We start from the raw sequence: 27,314 nt of genomic DNA, 5'->3' as shown, positions 1-27,314 counted from the left end.
TTTAGGCAGTAATGCTTACTGACCAGCAGTGGAGAACTGGTAGTCTGTCACCTTTAACCCCATGGCGGAAGTATGTAATACTTTATGCCAAGAACCATGTCTTTTCTTGTGGGTTGGTGTGTAATGTTGTGAATGGAAAGAATGCTTTCAGTTTGTTTTAAATAAAAACAAATTAAGCAAAACTTTTGTCGTGAGAGGAGGGTGTTATTGAGTAGGGAATTTACTACGAAAAGCTTCGGGACTTGGGTTCTGTTGTTGTCTGTAATGTGTTTTTTTTCAGGATCTTTGTCATATGTTATCTATGTTATGTGTCCCGTGGCATATGTAGCCATATGAAGCTAAGCCATAACTTGTCAGTCATTTAGTACATTTATTAGTCTTCCAACTTTCCAGTCAATTTTCGTTTGTAAACCTATTTTGTTTTTCTGGAATGGCAATTTATTGGTCATTAGGCTTTTTTTTGAACTAATCAATTACTTTCTGCAGCGACAACCTATTAACCTATACTCTGTTTTTTTTTTCTTTTGTGCTTGTTTTTAACAGGATTCTTTGGCAGCAGAAATAGAAGGGTCAATGAGGAAAGAACTACATTTAGATGAACCCGACTCTCCTGACTTGGCGTATGACTGAAAAGAATTGTTTCCTAATTGATTGATTCTATCTGAAATTAATTATTATGTGATAAGAAAGGAAGAGACAGGAAATATTTGAGCTAGGGATTTATAGGGAAAAATTTCTAGAAAAGTGTGAATGACAGAGGGAAGGGAAAATAATAATAATAATTTACATTTTGCTATTTAAGTTACCAAAGGAGAATTCCCATATATAGTTTTTGCCTTACCTTACAAACTTTTTATCCTTGAGCACTGAAAATGTGGTTCTGAGAATGAAAAAAAGATTGTTTTTCTTGTGTTTTACCACGCGGTGTTTCTTCAGTAAATGATAAGGGGATTCAGTCCCTTGGGTTCTCTCTTCAGATGTTATAGCAGAATTAACCAGGTAATTATTGAACTAATCCAGTTTTTACAGGGAGAGCATCGATGAAGGCAGGGATTCAGTGTGGTTGTATACTTGGTCTGCTGCCAGTTACACCTGTGTAGTTTAGTTGGCATGCATTCTGCTAAAGCTCTCTTGAATTAAACAGGAGCAGTTTGAAATAAGTACTTGTGAAGGTCCAAAAGCTAAAGATAGATTCAGCTTGGCAGAACTGGCTTTATTGACGTAAGTTGCATGTGTACCTCAACAGGTTTATCTCACCTAAGTGCACAAATTAGGTTAATTTGAAACAATTTAATCCTAATTAAGGGGGTCTTTAAGAGCTTTTACCTGTTTTGACCAGACCTTTAGAAAGAAAGGACAGTCAGGGTCTGTATGGTAACCAGTTCCAAGAAACCTTCCAAGTATATTTATGAACCATTTGACACATACTTTAACCTTCTCAGAGCAAAAGTCAAGAATTGTAAATGAGCTTTTGACAAAGTGAGATGTCAATTAGAAAAATGTAAGATCAAAAAGATGTTAACAAGATCACATGCTGTTGGATTTATCCTTCCAGATTAGTCTAATTTAAGCATAGTTTAACTTCTATAGGATGACTTTTTATGCCTGTGCCAAAGAAGGACACCTTTTTTTAGATTTCATAGCTCTTCTGGGTTTTATTTATTTGATGAGCAGTGGTAACTGTAACCTCCGTCGGACTGTTTATTGATAGATGCTCTTAGATTCAGCCTCTTAAAGAAAAACAGCCATAGACTTGGAGCCTACATACGAAGGATGTAACTGTTGAGCATGCTTGAACAGAAGGGCAAAAATTTGAATGACATTGAATAAGGCATAAGGCATGCTGTCATTGTTATACCACTGGAGCATTACCTTTAAGCTGGAAGGGTTTTGCTCTTCTTCTGTTCAGCCACTGTTGAACTGTAAAATAAATCATTAATAGTGCTTTTTTACCATGATGTAGGGCAAGTTTATTTTATCACGAACCTTCTGCTGAAGTGTCATCTGATCTTAATTTTGAAGCAGATGAACAGAGTTTGTTATGATGCCAGAACAATGGTGGTGATGAAAAATAAGCTGTATAACTAAGTCAAAAGTTAGGTTTTCAGTCTTGACAGTCTCTCCCTAGACTCTTGCTCCATTGTTTTTCTGATTTATTTTCCTTTTAAAAAATGCTACTTAAGGGGGTGGGAAATTGATTGCAAAAAGAAGTGCAAGATTTGCTTGCAGTTGAGAAAATCCGAATTCTCTTTTGAAATGGATTAGCTAGCTGATAGTTAAGAATTGAATGAATGGAGATGAATTTTCTTTTTTAAAATCTAATTTTCACACAATGACTTTAACCATTTTTTAGGTAATGTACTGAAATGCCCTTTGACTTAATTTGTATGAAGATTTGAGAGGGTCCATGCACCCAAACATTATGTCTAAAATATTCTAGGATGATACAAGTGTTGTATTGATGGATTGAATGTAGTGGCCAGACTGTAGTGAATATGGGAACCTACATATACTTCTTTACAAATACTCCAAAGGTGTTTGGTGGACCTGTGATAGGGTTACCTGTTTCTCTGGTTGTCCTTAAAGTAAGAAGGCACTGTGTGATTATTAACTATGTGTATCTCTTACCAGTCATCAGAAGCGGGTCTTCGAAACTGTGAGAAATGTTAACCAAGTTGTCAAGCAAAGATCCATGACTCCATCACCGATGAATATCCCAGGCTCTAACCAGTCCTCTGCTATGAACTCACTCATGTCTAGTTGTGTCAGCACTCCACGATCCAGTTTCTATGGGGGAGACATCTCTAACATTATGATAGACAACAAGACAAATAGCATCATCCTAGAGACAGAATCCTCTGAGAATGGGTCAGTACTATAACACTGGGCTTTGTTTTTGTTCTGTTTCTGACATAGAGGCAAAGGGTTTCTGGTTTTCCCTTTTTGTCTCACATCATGCAGCTAACTTGATGACCTGTATCTTCAAAAGTTACTTTAATTTGTGCTTTTAGTTCTTGAGCTCTCAAGTTTTTATTTATTTATTTTTTTTAAAAAAAGGCTTTTTGAAAGTACTGTGTATCAATTTCTGCAACTCACACCTGTTTGGAGGTGCATCATCAGCAGATAATGTAAAACCACACTTTGTGCAAATGTGGTTCAGTACTTAAATACTTATATTTTCACAATTTTACATTAATGCCATGGAGTTCCAACCTAAGTTGCAGCTACAGCTAACTCTTGATCATAAAAATGAATAAATAAGTAACGTAGTGGATGGATGGGTGGATGTAGACAACCTAATGTGAAAACTTGTGGAGGAAACTGGTTAGAAGTTAACTCTTCTGGGTACTTGTCTCTTCCCCCAGTATAGCTTCACATTATACTGTATAGCAAAAACTAATTAATGTCTCAAAACAAACAAGGAATATTTATCAGCATAACATACTTGTGTGACTTACTGATTTATTCTTGCAGTGTCGGCCCTGTAAGACTTGGCCTACTCACTTGGGTTTGTATAACCATGAGAGAGAGACAACGAGTAGACATCTCTCAGCTCTTTGTAGGAGGAAGCTCTTAACTAAAGCACAGCTTTTCCAACAAGGAACTAAGATTCAAAATGGTTTTAATATGAAAGAGAAAGTATTGGTGTTTGCTTTTGAGCTGTCTTGAAGAGTAGTGAGTTGTTCCCAGATATAATAAGTTCAAGGTGTTGGTGAATGTCTCCAAACTGTCATGTGAAATTTTTAAGTTTCTCAAAGACTTTTTTTCCCCACCCACACTTTTTTTTTTGTCCTTTTTATGTTTTAGAAATGAAGACAGAATGAAGAAGCCTGGCACTCCAGGGACACCAGGCTCCAGTGACCTAGAGACTGCCCTTCGCAGGCTGTCCCTTAGGCGGGAGAATTACCTTTCGGAGAGGAAGTTCTTTGAAGAAGAGCAGGAGAGGAAGTTGCGGGAACTGGCAGAAAAGGGTGAACTCCGTAGTGGTTCCGTTACTCCCACAGAGAGCATCATGTCCCTGGGAACTCACTCCAGATTTTCAGAATTCACTGGATATTCGGGAATGTCTATCAGCAGTCGCTCCTACCTGCCAGAAAAGCTTCAGATTGTGAAACCACTAGAAGGTGATAACAAAGGGCCTCGGCCTTTATCTGTTCTTCTTAGTGACTCTTTGTGGTCTCTTATCCATCATCAGAAAGCAGGAAATCTTTGCAATACATACTCTTTTTACTTTAGAGACAGTAATCCACGCTGTTGGTTTGAAATCTTCTAGCTACTACATTTTTCCACAAGCCTTAAAAGTGTTAGAAAACAAATCCAGCTAAGGGAATAAAATAAGTTTTACAGGCCATACATGCATAAGCAGTACTCCCTTACATGTGAGCTAAATCTCAATGCTACTGTTTCATACTTAGAAAAGACAGGTAGTTGATTATCGAAAATAAAGTAACAGAGTATGAGTTCATCAAATCTCTGTTCTGCAAATGTCTGCAAACACTTTTACTTAGTTTATTACTTTATTAGTTCATTTGGTCTAATAGGACTACCTGTGTGATTAAAGATGACCTTTGGACTTTAATTGGCTGTTTGAGAGGTCACACTTGAGTTTCTATGGCTTTGGTTTCATGCATGAAATAGGTTATTTTAGCCAAATTTCCTCCCTGTTGTCTCAGAAAAAGACAAGGTGTATGTTACTGGTAGTCAGGACTAGAGCTTTATTTCAGAGCTAAGTGCATTTCTGTGGTCTGCCTAAGTTGACAGTACATAAGAGTAGTATAGTCTCCCTGGATTTCTTCAGATCTTTCAGGTTATTGCTGGCAGTGAAAACTGAGTAAATGCCTTCGGGTTTTAAACAAAATAATTTATTTTTTTTTTACTATAGTACTGCAGAGATGCACTAGTTATGTAATGTAGCTTTGGTTTCTTTCTATTTTGGTCTCTCCCCCTCTCTCTCAGACAGAACTGTTGTGTTACATTATATTGTCTCTATGTCTTTTATTTGCATAAGTTCATTTTTTGTCTTTTCAGAACAAACTTATTTTGTTGATAAGGAGCAATTTAGCATGACACGTATTTGGAAGTAAAACCAACCCTTTTTGTGTCCTGAAAAAAGTGATGTGCTGTATCTACCTATTCAAATGAAACTATAGCCATAGCACACAAGTCAATGCTGTTTAGCAGTTTTTAGTAGTTTGTTTTCGTGGTTGTTTTTAAGTGGTCATAAAAAGCTTGGTACATCATGGGATGATCCAATTTCATTTAAGTTACTGTTTGCTACCACTGTAATAGATTTCTGTCACCATCCCATTATATCTGCTTTTTTCTTCCAATAAACTCTTTAAATTCTTTATCATCTTTCTATCTGTGTGATTTTGTGGTTTTTGTTTTTTTTTTTTTACTAGTTTTGTTCATTCTCACTGGGTCAATTTTTCCTTAAAATTATCTCACCTTTTAAAGTACTTCCAGTGTTTGGTTTTGCATCTCATTTATAGTATGTTTTTGTCTGCCTGTTTCATAAGTTTAATGTTTGTTGTCTTTTATTAAATACACGTTTATGATTCTGTTTCTCTATTAAGCTTAGTTTCTTTCCTGAGTATTTTTCATGTGGTTTAATTCTTTTCCTTTTTTTTTTTTTTTTTAATAAAAAAAACTTCATGGATACTTCCACGCTACTGTGGTAAAATAGTCTGCTGCTATACCTGCAGATTGTTATCAGAAGTTGTGAGCAGAATTTTTTAATTATTATTTTTCTAAGGGCACTCATGCCCTAAAATCATCTCTGTGTTATGCTTCTTGTACTTATGCACAAAATAGTGCTCCCTGTGTTCTGTAAGAAAACTAACATAATTTACTAAACTAGTAAGAGCCTGAGATTAAATATAGGACACAGTATCATATTCCTCCCTTCACTTGGCTTTTAAATCAGCTCACAACTGAAAGTTCACAAGTATTACGTTGCTTTCTGCATTTGTGTTAATTTTCTCTATGGAAGAGATAAGCTCACTTAGCCACATTTTATGAGATCAAGATTAAAGTAGTAGAGGTGTAAAGGAACCTGGACATCCTCCTTTCAAAAAGAAGTTGAAAACATGTAGCATCAATGGAAATGTTAAATCTCAAAATACAGATATTCTAGTGTGTTTACTCTGAGAGTGTGTTTACTCTGCAGAGTTTCTCTGAGTGTAGATTTTGGTGATACATGAAGTGCAAAAGATTACTTCTTTGGAAGATTGTACGTAGAAGTTAATTAGCAACAGGATTTTATACTTGCATGCACTGCAGAAATCTTGATTTCTGGCATTTTTCTTTCTGGAATTTTTGAGAGTATTGTCATACAGCAAAGCTCTGCTCTTTGCTTAAGACTTGGCAATATATGGTACTTCTCCACATTCAGGAATATTTCTTCTATACAGAAGCCAAAAAAAATAGACCTTTTTGACAATTCAGAAAAAAAAATACAAGTTATAAGGATGTTCTTTTTGTTACGCTTATTTATTTTGGCAGTGTAATGGCTTCTATTTTTTGAACCTCAAGTGTACCAATCAGTCTAAATCCCTGTTTGTCTCTCAAAACTCATTAAAAAAATAAATAAATAAAATAAGTCCATTGTCTAAATTAACCCATCAGATCCAATTGTACTGTCTTGCATAATCTTTTCATATTGAACTAAAAATTGCAGGTTTTTTAGATAGACTTCACTACAAGGCTACTCACTGACCTCAGTTAATGTAAAGAAAAGTTTTCTCAGTTCACTTCTATTTACAGTAAGCCTCCTGCAACGCAATATCCTTATTGTGAAATGCTGTTTGTTCTCATTCCATGGTGTTTTTTTTTCAGATGTAAAATAATGTGTGTAAGAGCTATTTCTCCCTTAGTTATTACCGTGTTTTAGATTTTTACATAGACCGTGCAACAAATGGAACATTCTTAGTTTTTTAATAGTGGTGAGACATTTGTACGGCAGCTTGTTGCAAGAGTCCCTGTTCTGGTTTGTGGAGAAGGGACAGGAACAACAGAGCAAAAACGGCTCTGATTTGAGCCGGCAGAGACGAAAACAAATATGCTTTATTAGTGTCGTAGGAACTGAAGAGAATAGTTTTAAGTCACACATTACACAGTAGTGACTGGTGGGTGCACATGGGAAAACAGAATATCTTGCAAGCACTATTTAGTCTCTGTTTGAGGAATTGGCTAAGTCCTCCCCTGATTTCAGTGGGCCCATCTCGGCGTATATATCAGTTTACTCTGATACATTGCTGTTTGGGGCTCACTGTCTCATACTGAACACAGTATGCTGAATGCTTTTCTCTGTAAAATGCACCTCTTTCCTCACTCAAAACATTTTTCTGCCAAGGATGAAGCTACAGGTACGGTAGTATTTAGTTCTGTAGTAGTTGACTTCTTGTAGCATATAGGCCCTGATAGGGGCTGTATTAGAATTTGGACTGGATGTATAGCTCAGAGGTATTGTCTACTTATATGTTCTTGGAGTTGATGTGGCTTTCTAACACATGCTGTAATGCTGAACTTGCCGTGTCCTCCTATCAGCTACCAGTAGTAAAAATACTAGCATGCTTCTAGCACCTTTCTTGGCGTGAGCTTAATGCAGGAGTATGTTTATTTTCTTCTTAGAGCTTTCTGTGATAGTATTCAGTTCAACTCTTAAATATGAATTATTTCTACTCCTACTGTAAATGTAGAGAGATGAGAATATTGATGGGGAGGGGATGTGCATGTGCACAGGTATGCCACATGTTACCACCAGACTTTGCCTAAGTGCTGATGCGACCAGTTTATTTCATATCAACCTGGAAACGCTGAATAGTAGCTGAAGCAGCTTTGCCTTGTAGCCTGTCTTCCTAGAAATACTAAAGCCAGATCGTGGAAGCTCCAAACCTTTAGTGGGACCGAGGTTTGGACTTCTGGATAAACAAAGTGATGTTTTTAGGCCTTTTGGATTCTGGGTTGGTTACTGATTTATTTTGGTTGTCTTTCTGTTCCTTTTCAAGGTTCTGCCACTTTGCACCACTGGCAGCAGCTGGCTCAGCCTCACTTGGGCGGGATCCTGGACCCGAGGCCTGGGGTTGTCACCAAGGGCTTCAGGACCCTGGACCTTGACCTGGATGAAGTGTACTGCCTTAATGACTTTGAGGAAGATGAGACAGGTGACATTTCTTACAAGGGCCTAACTACCTCGACGCCAGTTCAGCACACAGAGACCTCAGGTGAGAGGTCACAAGCACAAGTGACTGTTTCAGACAGCAAGAATAACCCCCGCCAATCTCAGGCTTTCACAGAGGAGATGCAGGAGTCCGCGACTGACGATGATGAGGGGTCTGGTGAGGGAAACTCATTAAGTCCAGTAAAACTGACATCTTTACAGGATTTTGATTACTGGGCCATTCTCACATCTCTCCAGAACAGCATCCATAATATTGCTTTGTGTGTAGCATCAGCACGTTAACACGTGCGGTAGTTAGAACATAACCATCTAACATTGGCTCAAAAATCTTTTCCTTAATAATCTTTTAATCTGACTTTTTTTCTTTAGTAACAGCATCTGTGGTCAATATTTTACTCTATTTTGATAAGAGAAGGCTGCTAAAAGGAAATGGTTTGTTCACAAACCTGTGTGTGGCACATGTGGGACTTGTGTGTGTATTGAGTGCACGCTGTTCACTGTATATAATGTATAGACTATATATATTTTGTATGCTTACAGTGTAGATATTTTTCTGACTGTTCATAAGGGATGATGCCATACTTTAAATTCTGTGCTTTAGGGGAAAAAAAAAAAAGGGAAAAAAAACACAACACAAAGATGTAATGATGACAAAAGGTGCCTCTAAATTACCTATTGCTGAAACAAACAGAAGTGCCTTGAAAATCAAGCAAAGAAATTCAGTTACCTCAGATAGAGTTACCTTGTTTTAGATTCTCTTTGGGATAAAACTCAATTGAGATAAAGAATTAAGAGGATGTTTTTGTGCCAAGAATAATATTTTCCTCATTCCCTGTCCACCACACTATTCTTAAATTCTGTCCTTCATATTTATACCATGTGAAGACATAAGCATTTATAAATGACTCAGGTTTTCATGGATTATTGGATACTCTGAACTGACATTTGCAGCACATTATTACACAGGGCTACAGGTTCTTGGTACAGAGAAAACACATATAGATGTGTTTTGAGTTTGCATTATTTCTTTGTTGTTGTTGTTGATTTTATTTGTTTTGTTTTAATAAGATTTATATGTTTGTTAGTTTGTTAAGATTTGCCACTGGTAAAGAATTGTATTTAGTCCAGAATTAGAAAACTACAGAACTCCCTTTTCTTCAGACTTATTTAAAGTATCTATGTAAAAACAAGGACACTTCTTTCACCCTCCTTTTTCTGCAATAAATCATAACTTTTTATTTGACTGATCTTTGAAAGATCAAATTATTTCTCAGGGTTAGACAGTAATATTGCGCTGTTCTTTTCATGAAGTGCAGAGTAACCTTTGTTTTCACTGTGGCAGTTCAGTGCTATCAGCCATTAAACATAAGCTACTTCTTGCAGTCGGTTGTAAAATTTCATCCAAACTCTTTGACTTCTCTTTCCATTTGCAAAAATAAATAAATAAATAAAAGACTATAAAATCTATTGTTCAGGAATAACAATGATGTTAAATTTTTATATTCATATGGAAATAAATAGTATGTCCACAGGAGATATATACAGATTTGGATGTTTACTGTTCAAATAGTCTAAATACCATCAAGGAAAGCAGGAGATCTAGGAAACATGTACTGAAAAAATCAAAGACTGAAATGACTGGCATTTTTTTTTGTCTATAGAATAAAATATTCAAGAGAAAATATGATTAATTTTAAAATGTGTTGCTGCAGAAAGGAAGGGAACAAGCAGTTCTTCATATACTCAGGATAAAATAATGGTGCAAAAGAGCCCACTTGGGCTACTCTTTGGCAAAGAGTTTTCCAATTGTAAGAGTAGTCAATACAGGAACTTGCCCAAAGTTGTGAAACCTTACTGCCATGGACTATATGTAGAGAGGGATGATGGGATGATATAGATACAGTGTGTTTTGTTTTAAGAGACGATTAGAAAAAACATCTATGAGAAATGATTTGGAAGAGTTCTTTATCTGGAGTAGAAGTACAAATTTAGGCCTGTGTTATGATTATAAATTGGCAAAAAAAGACATATCTTCATTTCCTTTCTCCATTACAATTTCAACACAGCTCACTTAGAACATGTTATCCCCTGGTGACAGCTATTTTTTCCTGGAGAATTCTATCCCAGGCAAGGTTTTTGAGCATATTCCCTACCTTATTAATTGGCAAGTAAATAAAATATTTGAAACTGCTCTAGTAATCTTGGATTGTTTGCTGAATAATTTTTGATACATTACAGAAATACAGAAGTTTGTCAAAACGAATACCTTTAATGTCTAGAATAAACAAATAGACTGGAAACTTATTTCCCATTCTTTATCCTTCCTCCAAATTGCCCAGCTGCTTAGGATTTAGGAGTGTCCATGAGCCACCACATTGTTAATTGGTTGCTCTGCTCGAATGAAGTAAAGATACTGCTATATCTGCTTTTTATTGAAGCAGGTTGTCAGGTGGTATACAAGATACTGTGGATGTTTTGATGTGGTAGTGCTTCTTTGAATCCACAATCTGTCCACTGAAGAACACCTTACAGGGCAGACAGAGATGTATGTTTAGCTTATGACTTTATTCTGTATTTCAGTATTGTGCAACTACGGTTTCTCTTGAAAAACCTCCTGTGCATTCTTTCTGCCTTGCCTAGGTTTCTTGTGAAGGACTGCAGTGCAGGTCGGGGTATATACGGACATGCAGTACCCTAGAGTGTTGTCACAACCGCAAGGTTAGGAACTCATTGCTCCCCTGATTCCAGGGGCTATTCCAGGCTGTGATGTGCAGCATAAGTTTTGCTAGAGAATGTGGAAATAAAATAAAAAAGAATGAGAGAAATATCTTGGATATGATGTTTAGTGTTAGGGTTTTATTTTTAATCCAGGATAGCTCCGTTTTGGAGCTTTTCTAACACGGGAACAAAATGTCTTTGGAAATACAGTGCCTACAAGGACCATTCTCAGCAGGTGTGAGTCATCATAAGTCATCTCAGTAGGCATCTGCCTCATTTGATGTATGCTTTGAGGGTTGTATCTTACCCTTTTTGGAAGGGAGGTATTCTCTTGCAGAGTACTATGAAGTCCTATGCTTCCTACCATTTAGCTGGCATGTATAGTGCCGTTCTGGGTGGATTTCTGATGAACCCTAGGAAAAGTCCAATTTCAGGAGAGCAGAGATTGTTATTAGTGCTAAAGATGTCTTGCAGCCAAAATCAGTGTACTCAGAACAGAGTACCAGTTGTCTCTTGTTGAGTGATGGAGAGTCAGAAATCATTCTAACTAAATAAGAAAAAGTTACAATCCAAATTTGTTTTTTTTTTTTTTAATTTCAGTGTTGAGAACTGTAGTATCCGTTGATATGTCAAGTAAATTCCTTACCATATATATAGATTATATCACAATTATGGCTCTGAACATTTCAGAAGAAATTAACACACATGTGACTTACGATCCACATTTGATCTGTTGGAGCTACATACTGTGTGTGGGCTCAGTAACTTGACAGAGGATTGTGAATTCCAGAATTGCAGTTCTAGTTAATACCCAGAAATAATTTGAAATTTGTGTATCACTTGAATAGAGACTCTCAGCATATTTGAAATGGTAAAGAAGTTATAGCACATGGCTGTGAGAGAGAATTAATTTTTGAAGAACAAATTTTTAGTAACCTATATATATATTATTCTTTGAAACGGTAGTATATTTTTAAAGCTGTAAAGAGTGTAGTTTCTTTTTAGTGCGTGTGTTTTGTTTTGTTTTGTTTTCATTTGCTACCTTTCAGGTACATGTCTCCCTTAAACAAACAACCCCAACCCACTCAAAGCACTTAGTATATTCAACTTGAAGTATGTTGTGAATGTTCTCATTTTGAAGTTACAAGGGCTGCTCTTAATTCAAGTTCAGCACGTGCTTAATTGCATTCTAATATTGAGTGCACAAACTGATCTTCCAATGCTTGTGTTTATTAGCTCCACTGATTGATTGCTTTGATTTCAACAGAGCATATGTACACAACATTACAGGATCAGCATCTGTACTTCATTTTTAGACATTAATAACATGGAGATCTCTCCAAAGAGATGCCTAAAAATGAAAAAAAAAAATACACAGTGAATGTCTTACATTTGAGTTGTTTTTAGCAGGATTGCTATACACGCTTATAAGAGGTTACCATTGTATAGAAAAGCAATACATTTTGTTACTCTTCTTAGAACTAAGATATTGATGCGTACTTAAATATTTTATTTTCAAATAGCATGAATATTTCACAGTAATTATTTCTTTAAGGAAAATCTGTCAGCATTTGCTATCTGTGCTGTTAAAATGTTAGAATTTCAGTTTGGGGATAAAATCATGTTGAAGCCATATTAAATACTTTGAAGACTTTTTACATCTGCACTCCTTGGTTGTATATATATGAGGAGACCTCAGCCAAAAGGAAGCTAAGAAAATACTGCCCAAGGGATACCTGTCTTTCCTCAGGTTTTCATCTCTCACTGTTTCCAAAGGCAAAATAAATGGAAAGCTTAGAAAGGCAGACATTTGGAAAAACAAAATGTTGTAAATTGTTTAAGAAACAGGAGTAGTGCTCCTGGCATAGGCATGCAGGCTCTTAGTGGTTTTGAGTAGTCACAGTCACACCCTGACACCAGCGTTTACTGAAGGACATTCTTCTCAGGAGGCGCCTAACCCCTTTAGGACAGCACTATGCTCACGTTTTACAGCTGCTGTGTTTACCACCCAGCTCTGTTTTGTTTCAGTAGTTAGCCCACGTGTCAGATTTAGCACACCCTAAATGCTCCCTGCTCTGTCAGCCAAGAGTTTTCAGTGCCAGTGGCACTGGTGGTCAGAGCTTTCACCTTCAGTCACCTGGAGAGGATGAACTCGACTGAATTTAGAGAGTACATGGAGTAGCTATCTTGTTCTGTGGATCCTGTTAGATACTGGCACAGGTTGCCCAGAGAAGCTGTGGATGCCCCATCCCTGGAGGTGTTCAAGGCCAGGCTGGATGGGGCTTTGGACAACCTGGTCTGGTGGGAGGTGTCCCTGCCCAGGGCAGGAACTAGGTAATCTTTAAGGTCTCTTTCAATTCAAACCATTCTGTGATTTGTGATCTAGTTTTCAGAAATCTCAGTCTACTTGGGAATGGAGTTGCTGGCATACACTCACAAAAGTAAAGTCCATACCTTTAATCCCAAATGATAACACTTGGAGGAAGAATCTGCCCACAGTCCTTTGTTGTTATTCTCTTCCAAATCCCTGTCTAACCAGCCTGCACTAAAGAGATGTACAAATTCCCCATCTCCCTCTACTAAAAGGCCAGGGAACTCTGCTTCCTCCTTTTGTTAAAACATGAAGAGGGAAAAAAAAAAAAAGAGTAGAATAATTCAGTTGGAAAAGACTTCTAAGATCACGTAGTCCAACCTTTAACCTAGTACAATAGCTTGCTTCAGTGTTGGACTAAAACTTTGCCTTTGAGTCAGGATGGATCAAGTCATACTCTGAAGATTACTGATTTTTTTTTTCAAGTTCATTCTTGCGTAACCCTGTATTTGCCAGGGTTTGTATTTGTATTTGTTTATATGAAATGCAAATATTTGTTGGCCACTGTGAGCTCTCTGCCTCCTCACTATGCATCTAACACAACGGTGAACTTGAAGTTGGAACCACTGTTTAAAAAAAAGTTCAGTCATTTTAGAATAGCTGCTTATTATGAATCTTCCTCAAGCTCAATATATCTGATATCTTTTTGCGGATGGGGCAGGCCACTAGTTTGCCCGCTCTAACTTTGTACCTTTCTGTGAATGAGCTGGTTGAAAACCCAGATGATACGGTCTTTGGAGGGTTTCCTGAGCAGAAGATTATGTCCTGAATGCATCTGTTTTGCTGTTTGCATCTAGCAGAATATACTAGTACTCAAGGTGGATCTGAAACAGGTCTGAGTTATAGCAGATCAGCTTTGTGTTTGTTGTGTTGAGTGGGGAAAACTCTGCTTTTCCAGAAGGCGGAGCTCTCCTCAGTCAGGTTCTTGGTCAGTATTTTTTTTTTCTGTGTTTTAAAAGATGTTTTTACAACAGAGTTTTGCTTACAGGAGAGTCTCTTTCAGCTGTAATATTTTGCGTTATTTCCAAAATGCCTAAGAATCAATAAAAAAAAAAAAAAAAGCTTAAAGAATCATTAATTACTGAGAGCCAAAACAACAATACTGCAGCAATCTAGGGTTTAGTTAGATTTTTAATTTAGGTGAAAAAATACACATACTGTTTAGTTTGTGTTATTCCTGATGGACAAAAATTGCATTATATTTCTGTATAGATTATTATAGACTATTATAGATTATTATTATTATAGATATATATATATAATTATATATAGATTTTTTTTATACAGATATGAAATTTGTTAATCATCTACTTGTTTGAAAAACAGGGTATAAATAAAACAATTTTCTTTTTAGCCATAGTCACATGGAACAGATATTTCTAGAGGTAAACCTATGTAAAACAGATGGAGGAAGGGTTATTCAGACACAGTTTCTTTTAGCCACTGGTATTGCAGATGTTTACTGGGAATACTAGCTTTGCATACTGAAAAAATAATTTGCTCTTAAACCCCCACAGTTGTTTTCTTAATAACTCTATAATTATAAATTATATAATTATAAACTATATTAAAAATAGTATTTTGCTGTGTATATGAAAATAGTCTCTCATAAAGTTACATATTACTTATTCACAAGTTTATACTAATTCAGATTATGGCCATTGTTACAAAAAATTACTGGGTTAGGAATAAATCATTTTGTTTGTTTTACGAACTTTGTTCATTTACAGCAACAGGTTCTCTCCCTCTCTTTGTATTGTGTCCAAAGGATGGAAAATGCAACAGCAATGTGCACCCCATTGTTGACTGATGGAGGATGAAGCTGGTACAGAACTTTTTAGTGGTATTTGAAGGTGGAATACATCCTGGAAATTGATTTTTATTGATCATTTCAATTTGTTTCCTCTTACTAGGGCCAAGTGACTTCTCTCCTTTTAGCAGCCTTCTCCTATCTCTGACTCATTAATAACAATGAGTCTTGCTTTTGCTAATGCAGCTATATATCTTCGATGTACCTGTTTCCAATCTGAGGGGATGCTCAATGGATATTACAAACGGGGACAATTCACTCACTGTGTTACAGCTGTGTGCTTCTTTGGGTTGAGCTTGCAATCCTAAACCAGCGTTGCTTTAATCTGTTCTCTATTCATCATCCAGGGATAATTGCTTTGTTTCTACTTGATTTATGTCAAGTCCTTTGTTTCCTCTAAGTAACCAATTTTTTTCATGTCCGGTTATTTGAGCTCTTTCTCCAGATTTTCTTTTTCCTCTCTACAATATGGAGAGAATCATGATTGCTAGGCTGTGCTCCCTTGTAATAACTTTTGTAGTGCTCACACTAATCTCTAAAGCAACTGGAATCCTGAAGCATCATAATTCCCATCTCTGGAGGTGAAGTAGAGCTTGTTGTTACGTTATGCTGTGCTAACTTTTGAGTGTGTTAACATGACACTCCAGTATTTTTTTATTTTATTTTTTTGGGGAAATATCCTTCTTTAATGTACAGCAGTACATTTTAATATTTGCTAGGCTTGAGTCACTGTTGATTGTATGCTTAGACACTTCTGCTTCCACCGTTAACACTCCCTGTGCTCTGTCCTTCACACACTGCTTATATGTGCTTCTAAAGGACTACCTAACTGCACACACTATTTTCGAGCTGTGATACTATAGATATAGAAAAGGGAACACAGCCACAATTTAAGACTTGCCTTGCTTCTGCTAATCGTATCTGGAAGTTCAGAATGGCATTTGGTCTAGTTGGTCTGTCTGTCTGTCCTCTGCAGTGTGTTGAATAGTTGTATACTGTGGTATTCAAATGTGGCTTACTTGGGGAATGGCTCAAGAGGGCTGGGTAGAAACAAGAGGGAGGGAGCTGCGCACAGTTTTTATCATGCATGTCTTTTGACCACTGTTAAGTTTGGTTGTTAAATAAGAGAACCTATGCAATCATGATACCTTTGCTACAATACTTTGGGTGTTTTTCAATCAGCTTTTCAGATGCATGGCTCTTAAATTTTCTATTTTGCAATGGCCACAGCTGCATTATAGAGCTAATTAGCATATCCACAGAAGTGTCTCTACTAGGAAGAAAGCAATTGGCCTAGGTTCTTCATTTTCTAAATTATGAGCTGTATTGCTTCTTTCCCAAATTAATGATAAACTTGCAAATGGGCATCTTTGCAGCCACATTTGTAGGGAAAATGCTTTACAACACTCTTTACAAATACTCAGAAATCGCTATATTGTGCAGCTGAGGACATATAGTCTTAAAGAATCTAAACACATGCACAAGGGAAGTGTCACAGATGTACAGTAGTGGATCCAAACAAACCTGCCTTTTTCCTTACTGTGGATATGAAAAGAGATGAGATAAAGAAATAGTGCTGTGTGTCCATTCCCTCCCTTCTCCCTAACTTTTTAGTGTGTTCTTGTAGCACTAGTAAGCCGGATCCATTACTGAAAAGTAATGGGGATACCTTTTTGCGGATCAATCTAAATGCTGAAATGCACGAGCATTCAGTAAATCCTAGTGCTCCTTTGCTGGTACTAGAAAATGTTTGTTGCGATTTCCCACTGATTAAAATTGCCAGTTTAGGTAAGGACTAGCATTTCAAACACTGCCTTGTCTAAATCTGTTTTGAGCAAGACTTTTCTACAGTGTTAGTGATCACAGGGAAGTTTCAGCAAGACATTTTAGCACTGGCCTTGGAGTCCTAGGTTTGATTGGAGAACAAGTGTCTGATAGAATACTGTAGCACTTGTGTATTTCACTTTTCTTACATTGATCCTGACTGAGGTACCTCATCACTTTTTGCATCTGTCCTATCAGCACACAGAAGTTTGTGTTTTGGTTTTTTTTTTCCTGTGTAAAATGCAAAGAATTTGCTTTTTTTTTTTTTTAATTTAGTACCTCATCCTGGGAAGTGCATGTCACAAACCAACTCCACCTTCACCTTCACCACCTGCCGCATTCTGCACCCTTCTGATGAGCTCACACGAGTCACACCAAGGTAAGGGTTTCCCTTGGCAAAGCCTTCAGCTATGTCAGAGCTTCCATGTGAGGAGATGCAAATTAATGGCACAAGCAAAAGCATTAGCTGCACTGGTGAATTACAGCACACCCCCAGAATTACTCCTCCCATTTTCAGTTACCTCAAAATGATTTTATTTGAGAGGCACGTATAATGTTTTAGACAGCCAATCAAAATGTCTTAAATTTTGTTGTCTCTAGTTAAAATATTGCCAGATCAGAAATAAAGTTTCTTCCTGGTGTCCAAAGCTGGATATCCCAAACTAGGTACAGACCCTATGGGTGAATGCTCAGAATGTGGTGCTCACCCAATTGTGCATTTCCTGTGTTGTCCGAAGAAAAATATTAGATTTTTCTGGGGAGGACAAAATGAAATCTTTGGTGCAGGTTGAAAAGGGATATGCTGGTAAAGAAACATAGAAACAGATACTTCAGCAGTACCCAGGAAATGCGTGAGGAAGGGAGGAGAAAAAAATGACTTAATTAAAAACAAGGAGCTGTCTACTCTGTTCCTAGGTGTAACTGTTGGAAGTGAGTTCTCATTAGCCAGACCGAAACTAGTGAACTGGCTTAATAATAGCAATTGGCATGTGTAGGCACACCCTTATAGAATGTAAAGAGATGAGAATTGGAGAGGGTGAGTGAATTTCATACACAGAGGGCTCTTTGCTTCCTTAGGAAATCAGAAGTTAAAGTGTATTTTGCTGTGCAGAAGGACAATGCCTCATTGCTTTCTCTGTCCCTTTCAGCTCCTATGGGGGAGTGTACCCTTGTGTAGGTACCCATTCAGAGATGATGTGTCTAGACTTGTTTAGACACCAGATGGGCACTGACTACCTAAGGAACGCATGAGAAGTAAGGGTATTAAATATGAACACCTGTCAGGTGATAAATACGTGTAAAGGAAATAGATTATGAATAAATGTAACTTTTCTGCTTCCCTTTCTGAATGTAGTGAGTTGATCTTGGTCTGGCTCATTTTTCTTTATTGTCTTTTGTCTTCCTCTCTCCTCAGCTATACTACTGAAAAGATCCTTTTATTTGGCTGCAATTCTATTTTATTCTTTTTATCCTTGAATTGCTGTTAACTGTGGTCATAATAAGCTCCCTGATTGTGCTGGTTACTAAATCTAACAAATCAGCCATAGCTGACAGCTAAATTCCGTACATTTTCAGGTGCTTTGGTTACCCCAAAGTTCACGATTGATTCAGGAGGAAAAAGACCAAAATAAACAACATGATATTTTCAGCAGGCATGTTTAAGGAGCAACTCCTTACCAACTATAAACGATTCTTCACAGGTCATGTGAGAAGGACGAGGAAACTCCATTATGTCACGTTTTGCTGAGAGGAGATGTAGGGCAGACACTATGACCCAGCGTGGCAGGGGGTGAGCAATGCTGCCAGCAGCTCTCTGTTGGCAGGGCCATGTGGAAGGAATGCTAGTGTGTGTGGCACCAGCTAACCCGAAGAGTATAGATACTTGCCTACCTGGTTGCGTTTGAACCTAGCCTCTAACCCAGGTTATGCTCTAACCTGACTAAATTTTATCTAGCTCAATGAGGTGCTCATTTGTTGTTGTTGTTTTTTTTTTTTTTCCCAGTCTAACTCTGGAACTGCCACTGGGCTGGGTTGCTGAGGCCAGTTTGGGTCTGTTTCTGTGGCTGTGTCTGGGCTGCTCTGCAGCGTTGCTCAGTTTGAAGGGGGAAATATTTCCTGTTTAAAGCAATACCCAAATGATCAACCAAGCAAAAAAGTAGCACCTACATAATAACCAGTTTCTCGCAGGACTTATATTTTAATTGCACTATAATATACCAGTGCTTACAAATTAGTTAAAAAAAAAAAAAAAGGGCAAAAAGAAAAAAGCTGCTCTAACTTTCTGCAACCGAAATCTGGGGCTGGAAAAAAATTTAAGCCACTCAAGTGCTGTAGTGCTCATGACTTGGACACCTTAAAGTCTGACAATTGACACTCATGTCTGAGTTTCCAAAATGTACTCCATCCTATCCTGTAGAAAGTCTGTTCAGAGAGTAAATTATCTTCCTCTTTCTTTCCCCTCCCCCTCATGATTTTCAAAAGTTCTTCCGTACTGTGTCTGGCTAGTATGGGAGATGCATCACAGTGCCTGTCATGCTGCTCTTCAGCGCCACCACCATAAACTGCGATCGCAGCTATGAAGATGCAGTTTTAATCGATTCTTAAGAGAAAAGCTGAGAACTAATGCTTCCTTTCTGCTCAGACTGTGTGTGTGTGCTGCTGCAGTGGGCATCTGTGAAGGTCTTAGCTCTGCTCTGCGTTCTTCCCTGCCACTGACTTCGTCGAGGCAAAACGAAGAGACCACAGGAGACTTTATCTTAGCACATCCGCTGGCTGCACTGACTGCCACAGCCCACAGGGTGGTGCAAGACGACAAATTTTGGGGCAGCTTAGTAAGGCTGCTCTTGAAATCGCACCATTCTAAATGTTAGCTCTCAAAAGTGTGTCAGTGCAGTTTGCAGATAGGAATATATGGGATTCATCTTGCTGAATCGTATCTGCAGGGTAAAAATTCTTTGTCAGTTTTAGTGTTTTCAATAGAAGTTGTTACAGTTCCAAATAATGGTAGAGGTCATTTACTTAGATCCTATTTACCCATGGAGGGAAGACATAGCTTGAAACTTGGTAATGCCAAGCCAATATTATCTCAGTTAAGGAGTGCCTTAAAGATGTCAAAGTGCTGCTGTTTTTTCGGAGATCACTGGACTAAAGTTTGTAGTATTACATTAACTCATGTTAGCCAATTGCTATATACCATTAGACAAAGTTCTAAGCTCATCAAAAACAAGCTCAGAACAAAGCCACCCAGGATGGAACAGGCTGCCCAGGGAGGTTGTGGAGTCTCCTTCTCTGGAGATGTTCAAGGCCCATCTGGACGCCTACCTGGGCAGCATGCTCTAAGGAACTTGCTTTTGCAGGGGGGTCGGACCCAATGATCTTTCGAGGTCCCTTCCAACCCCTTCAATTCTGTTATTCTGTGACGTCTAATTTCACAGTCATAGCAGTGTTGACTTAAGTGAAATGGGCTGTAATTTCATAGGGAAGTCCCACTCTTTCCCTTGTTCCCCACCACTCACCTACTTAGTTTTACCCTCTCTTGTATTGGCTGTGGTGCTTGTATGACTCTGAGTCATTGCTGAGTGTCTTCTACTTCCAAACATGGCAAGACAAAGGGGAAGGTTTCTGTCTTTGAGCAGTGGTGAGCTCTCAGGTCAGTAAATTTTTGTTAGCATCGTGTTGCATTGGTCAAGACCCCTCAACTGCCACTAGAAGAATGAATCCATGCCTAGTAGGTGGAATTCTCTTTTTTGTGTATGTATATCTGGCAAAAAAATGCAGCATCTAAGCATAGTCAGTAGTCGTCAGAAAGCTTTTTTTTTTTTTTTAAAGCTGCATGTAACCCTTGGGATTCTCCCAAATAGACACGAACTTGGAGTGTTACGGGTGTCCTACATGCCTTGTTTCTGCAATAACTGAGTACACTATGACTTATTCAATGAATGGTGTACCTTGGACTGACACAAATTTTGAGTAGGGATTATACATAGGTAAACATGCTGTGGCTGACCAGATCTGTAACTAATAGTTTTTGTTTTTTTTTTTAAGGATTTAGTCTGTGTTCATTCAGATAGTCAACTTATTGGGGAGAGTATGATCTACCAAAATGGATGCTATTTGATATGCCTCAAAACCTAATAACCAATAGTAGTGTGCTTACGAAAAAATGCAGTAACATATCAATAAGCATAAGTTTATAATGCCTGCCACTTGTGCAGGTCATTGCCAGTGTAACCTTTTCTTGCCCACTGCCGCAACCATAAATTATTTTGAAAAGAAAGAACTAGATTTGGGAGGAAATTTAGCTATAGGAATTAATGTTGTACTGAACTAACAGTAGAATGGCTCTTTGTCAGGTATAGTTTGCTACTGAGTGATCAGTTACCCATTGGTCAATTGACAACCAAGAGCTTGACTGTATTTTTCTCATTTCTTTTGATGATTGTTCACACCGCTGTCCACCGCCAGTAAAAGTCAGATCCCACATCTCCTCCCCCTTAAATGTGAACAAATTCAACATAAGAAAGGTTGGACCTTACAGGAGTGCATGTTGGTGACAATACTAAATTCCAGCAGCTTTGCTACAAATGCTTCTGTAGCAAGTATGTTCCCCTCCTCCCTTGCCATTGACTCCGCTATGACCCAGAAGTACTAGAATAACTAGCAGTTCTGCGTGCTCAGAAGCAACACTAAAAACCAAATCTGTCTTGCTTATACCACCGGTCGAGTCCCCCTGTTTCCTTGTCTCATGGAAGCAACTGGGAATTGTGACAGCTAGTTGATCAGGAGGGAAAACTGAAGGTGCTGATCACAAACCTGTCAATGTAATAGTTTATCAGAAGAAATGTCGGGGCGGGTTGTTGGGGAATGCATTAATCCCGTGAAACTGCCTGCTGAGGTATCCAAAGTGGAGAGATGCATTTTATAAGAGATGGTGTTTCAGTACTTGTCACATTTGTTAGGACCTGGGAAATTACAGCTTCCCATGCACTCTCTACGTGGATAAAAGTCCCTATTCAGGGTTAAAAATCTGGCTTGCAATAAGTTTTAATTCCCCAGTGGAGGGAATAATTTGACTGCTCCTTTGCTTTCAGCCTTAACGCAGCACCTACTCCAGCTTGTGGCAGCATTAGCAACTTGAAAGGCACCCCAGTGGCTACTCCCTGTACTCCTCGGCGTCTGAGTTTGGCCGAATCCTTCACTAACCTCCGGGAATCCACGACGACAATGAGCACGTCTCTGGGGCTGGTGTGGCTGCTGAAGGAAAGGGGCATCTCGGCAGCAGTGTACAATCCACAGAGCTGGGACAGAGCCAGCAGAGGCACTCTCCTGAACACATACTCACCTAAAATGGCGATCATTCCTTCCACTCCACCAAACTCACCTATGCAGACACCTTCTTCTTCCCCTCCATCCTTTGAGTTCAAGTGCACCAGCCCACCTTACGACAACTTCCTGGCTTCAAAGCCTGCCAGTTCGATCCTGAAGGAGGTGAGGAATAAAAAGAACATCAGGAACAGTGAGAGTCAGACTGACGTGTCTGTTTCTAACCTTAATCTCGTGGACAAAGTCAAGAGGTTTGGTATCGCCAAAGTTGTGAGTTCAGGGCAGGCGTCAGCTCCTCCTTTAACTGATGACCAGGGACCTCTTCTCTGTGGGGCACAAGGACCGGTGAGGGGCCTTGTTCCCGGAGGCCTGGCACCAGACAGTCTCCCACTGGGCTGCCCTGCTGTGACCAGTGCCATCGGGGGCATCCAGCTGAACACTGGCATCCGAAGGAACCGGAGCTTCCCCACCATGGTGGGTTCCAGCATGCAGATGAAAGGCCCAACAACACTCACTTCGGGCATCCTCATGGGAACCAAGCTCCCGAAGCAAACTAGCTTACGATGAATGACTTTATTTTTACAGCTAGTCTTTTTAAATGAAAATACTCAGATTCTTTCTCCAATCCTCTTTTCCTCTCCTCACCACCCCTTCATTGCCTCTTGAGTTTGACAAATCAACTTTGTGCCTAATGGGAGAAATGTGTAAACTTTGTAAAAAATGTGTAAATATGTACCAGATCTATTGTAACTAATTGGATTCTTTTACTGTTCGATTGAGTGCGAAAGGCTCTACATTATGATTGCTGTATTAGGGTTAACTTGCTAACCTTTTGAAAAGTTTTTTTTTTTTTAAGATGCACTGAAAAAAAAACAAAGAACATAAACAACAAGAAATAGCTTGACTAGGAAAAACATGAATTCTGTAGCTAGCCTAACTTGAGTTGAAGGTGCATGGGAAGCTATTGAATATGTTACGTGAGACCTCGCATTACATCACTTGAAGCATGGAAGTAATTGTGCTTCATTAAACGCTGAAAGAAGCACTCAGTTTAACACTTGATAGTTTTATTTTTGCTTTTGTAGATGAGTTGAGCTGAATTATTGGAGTGCCTGGCTATTATGCCTGAATGGATGAAACTTTCTTTCTGTTCTGTATTCTCCTCCTCCCCGATACGACAAACTTGAACTAATACTGTTGAGGTCAGCAGGCCTACTGGGTACCTGGAATATTGACATATTTCTACCACTGCTGTTTCATTTGGCATGCTTACGTTCTGTGTGACTTCTTTTTAGTTTTTTGTTTTGTTTTTCAATGCTGCACTGGATCGTGGAAGGGAAAATGCTTTACTATTTGTTGCTGCCACTGAAACATCCTTCGTCAGTGTGCCCAAAGAACAATTTTCACAACTCATGAGGTAAACATGGCGCTGACTTCCTAGAAGTCAGAGTTGCGGAACAGATTTGACAGATAAGAATGTTATAAAAGAACATGTAGCAAAATCAGTGTTCGGAAAAGGCGTGTCCTTGAAACCTCAGCAGAGAACCACAAAAATTTAGTAACGGAATGGTACAAGCTGGAAAAAGCAACTTGCCATCAACATGTTGTTGTTCAGCTTTCATGCATGTAGAGGACCATGGTGTTGTAAACAGGGTGAGAATATTCCCTGCCCATTTTCTGTTTTCTTTTTTTGACGAAATCTTTTTCATTCAAAGTTTGACCTTAGCAGAGGTAAAAGTATGTAAAACACTTTATTCCTTGGTGGTTTTAAACTGAAAAAGCCACATCCCAATTCCAAACCTACAATACCCCACTTCTTTAGAAAAGAAACAAGATGTCACACACCATTGAGTTGTGGCCAGGTGATCCTTATTGATCTTATGATTTTCTTACCTGTTTCTCCCAAATTTCTACTGGGTGCTTGTAGAGAATTGAAATCTCCCAGAACTGGAACGGACTGGAGGGAGCTTGTTCCTAGAGCTGAGCTGAGCCCTAAATTGTTTCTGAAGCAGGGAGGGAGAGGAGGAAATGGGGTGGGGTGGGGGTGTCAACATCTGCTTTCTTTTCCTTCCAGTTCCTGTGACATCTAAATCAAGTTCCCCATTTGTCATTACCATAATCACACTACAAGTAATTGCCGTGAATTGCCATTTGTACCAGACTGTTACTAAATCATTAGCACTGATAATTTCTTGTATAAATGAAACTGTCTTTTAGTCTTTGTGACAAGAGATAGATGTTTTCTTTTTTTTTTCTTTTTTTTTTTTTTTGAATGAAGTAGTTATCGCGGTAGTGCTATGGACACTAAGGATATTTTTTGAGAAAGAAAAAAAAACACATCGGTCAGTTACTGCATGTGTTTGAAGACTTATATTTATTCTATGAACTTAAAATGTTTTAGTAAAATGTCATCAGCTCTCTTTGCCGTTGTGTGTGTGCACTTATTGCAAGTAAATTTAAGTACCTTTTAATTTGAATGTATCCTAAAACAGTAGATAGAATAACAGTTGATTCTGAAAAATCATGGACTTAATGGACCATTTTATATACCCAGAGGAAGAAAGCAATACCATATGAGAATTTAAAGTGTAGAAGCTAATCATGCAACTGGAAAGCATTATTTAGCCTTTCAGTAAGCAGTAGAATCTGTCCACCCACCAGAGAAAGCAATTGTAACGCATCAGAAAGATGAAATTTAAATTTTCTTCACTAATATCAATAAAATAACAGAAAAGTTGCATTGTTGTGTATTATTTAGCGTTTTTTCCAGATCTTTTAAGGTGTTAAGTCTTCCTACTTGATCTCTTGCTTTCATCTCTTAGTCAAAGCAAATTAAGAGGCCATGGCGGTGTTTGCTCTTCTTTAAAATTCTTAGTTATAGAAGTGGCTGAAAAGTTTTGAGAATTAAAAATTGCCAGAACTGGTTGGTGACTCTTACTCAGATCAGGTCAAAACAAAGCAAAACAAACAAACAAACAATGAAGTGAATGCAATTTTGCTTCTAATTGAATTCCTAGAAAGAACAATTGGATGTTATGTGGTTTGTGTATTTTGATTAGGCAGAGGGGTGTGAATTCTTCTGCTTAATATGATGCAAAAACTAGTGCCAAAATATGCAAGTACAAAGATGAGTAAGGAGGAAACATCCCAAGGCCTGCTGTTAGCTAGTTATCTTTGTTACTGAGGGAAGAAGTAGCCCGCTGAACATCCTGCAGGCAATTAGAAACTTCACACACAATGAGAACCAAGTAACAGTGAAAGAGCTGCCTGAAGGAGGGGTTAGTCAGGCAACAAACCTGGGATTACAGGGAAGGAATTGAGGGAGGAAGAGTACTGAAGGAGGAAGATACCTCCAGCCATCCACGCCTGAGGACAGGCTGGGTGAAGTAAGTGGCACTCCAACAAAAGGGAGGAGCTGGGTCTGGCCCATGGGGTGCCAATGGCTATGGGATGAGTAGGGGTTTGGGTCTGGTTAACTCATGGAAGGATATGTCCATGTGAAATGGGGAGGACGTCTGGAAACCATCACAGATATATACAGAAGAGAGAGAAAGGAATGAAACCCTGGAAGATTCCTGGAGTGGGACCTCTTAATGGAAGCTGGTGCTTAAGGTATAAAAAGAGAAAAGTTTTAGTTAGAAAATTGCATTCTGTTGGTGATAAATGCTGTAGTGGGATCATGTTTGGCCCATCTGGAACTGGTCTGTCCTGCTGTCCTTGAAAAAGCAAATATTTAGAGTCAGAGACCTGAGTCTAGAATACTCCCATTTACATTGAAGCGTTCTGCAATCATAGGGTCTACCTGCAAGTACCTTACTACAAATTTTTAGTATTAATATAAGGCAGATATTTTTTCTTCTATTATAGCTAAAAATAAGATTTTAAAGAGTAACTCAGACTAGTTCTTTTTTATTATTATTATTATTTTTTTACAGGCTTATGTGTTTTACCTGGATATTGCAGTTGACAAAGTGGGGCACTTGTTGCCTCATGCAATAACTTCCTGGACATGTGTAAGTGAGGACCCAGCCCCTCAGGTCCAATTCCTGAATCCCTTCAGCTGTCTCATGGTCAGAAGCTTCAATCCCTGAGCTTATTGCCAGGCAACTGGGACAACTGACAGTGACACATGGCCCAAGAAAAGCAAAAGATATGAATGTGCAGCAGAAAACAGCAAGGTAAAATTATTTGCACTCAGGAAGATTTGTAAGGCAGTCATATAAGTGATGAAAATTAAGCTAAGAGAATTGCAGATCCCCTCATGGTTCTGCGCCAGCAGTGCTGGGTAGCCCCGTGGGAACACCACCCACCTTTCTGCACCCTCCTGCTTCCAGCACCCTGCATAGATGCTTTCAAATGACCCTTCCCATCTTCAATTAATTGTAAGCTGTCACGAACTGTGTTCCTCCTTGAGAAAGGAATGGATGTGCTCAAGGGAATCCAGTTGTTGGCCCCCAGCCTGCATTGCCACCGATTACCCCAAGTCTTGGATGCCATGGTTACTGTGCTATTAAATGCCTCTGACACAGGAGGCTGAAAAATCCCCCTGTGACAGCATTGCAGCTCTGTGGCACCCTGGTCACTTCTTGCTCTGTCCTCTCCTCGCAGCAGCCCTACCTGCGTGCAGCCCTGGCCTGGGTTTGCCTCCCCGCCTGATCCCTGCCGTGTGAGAGCTGGCGGTCCTGTGCACGGCCCTCTGACCTGCTGGCACTCCTTGCTGGGCTGCGCTGGGTGCTGTGCGTACAGGCAGGGTCTTGGGTGAGTTTTGTATAATGCAGGAAGCATCTTATGGGGTTATCGCCTTTTTACACCTTGTCTCCTTCCAAAATTAATAGTTTTTTTCTCCCCAACTCATCCCTGCTGATGTCAATGACAACTACTCACAGATTCACAGATTTCTCTAGGTTGGAAGAGACCTCAAGATCATCGAGTCCAACCTCCGACCTAACACTAAGTACTCCACTAAACCATATCCCTAAGCTCTACATCTAAACGTCTTTTAAAGACCTCCAGGGATGGTGACTCCACCACCTCCCTGGGCAGCCCGTTCCAATGCTTAATAACCCGTTCGGTAAAGAAGTACTTCC

The 27,314-nt window shown here is 38.8% G+C and overlaps 1 protein-coding gene across 18 annotated transcripts in view; it reads left to right on the top strand.

Moving 5' to 3' along the window:
* Nucleotides 1-24,965, top strand: part of TRAK1 (trafficking kinesin protein 1) — a 136,799-nt gene extending 111,834 nt beyond the window's left edge. For 11 of the 18 annotated variants that reach the window (XM_083825663.1, XM_083825677.1, XM_083825672.1 and 8 more), the window contains 6 exons: nucleotides 544-620; nucleotides 2,632-2,868; nucleotides 3,808-4,124; nucleotides 8,010-8,339; nucleotides 17,182-17,284; nucleotides 21,996-24,965. In XM_083825663.1, the coding sequence (XP_083681789.1) occupies nucleotides 544-620; nucleotides 2,632-2,868; nucleotides 3,808-4,124; nucleotides 8,010-8,339; nucleotides 17,182-17,284; nucleotides 21,996-22,794 (1,863 nt within the window). In that variant the 3' untranslated portion in view covers nucleotides 22,795-24,965. Of the gene's footprint in view, nucleotides 1-543; nucleotides 621-2,631; nucleotides 2,869-3,807; nucleotides 4,125-8,009; nucleotides 8,340-17,181; nucleotides 17,285-18,053; nucleotides 18,160-21,995 lie in introns of all 18 variants that reach the window. The other 7 variants (XM_083825668.1, XM_083825673.1, XM_083825667.1 and 4 more) reach the window with 2 other exon arrangements.
* Nucleotides 24,966-27,314: the final 2,349 nt, after the last annotated feature.

The sequence above is a fragment of the Anser anser genome (genome assembly GCF_964211835.1).
Source record: "Anser anser genome assembly, chromosome: 2".
NCBI classification, from domain to species: Eukaryota; Metazoa; Chordata; class Aves; order Anseriformes; family Anatidae; genus Anser; species Anser anser.
Note: the sequence above shows the minus strand (reverse complement) of the source record. Positions and strands in the feature narration are given on the sequence as shown.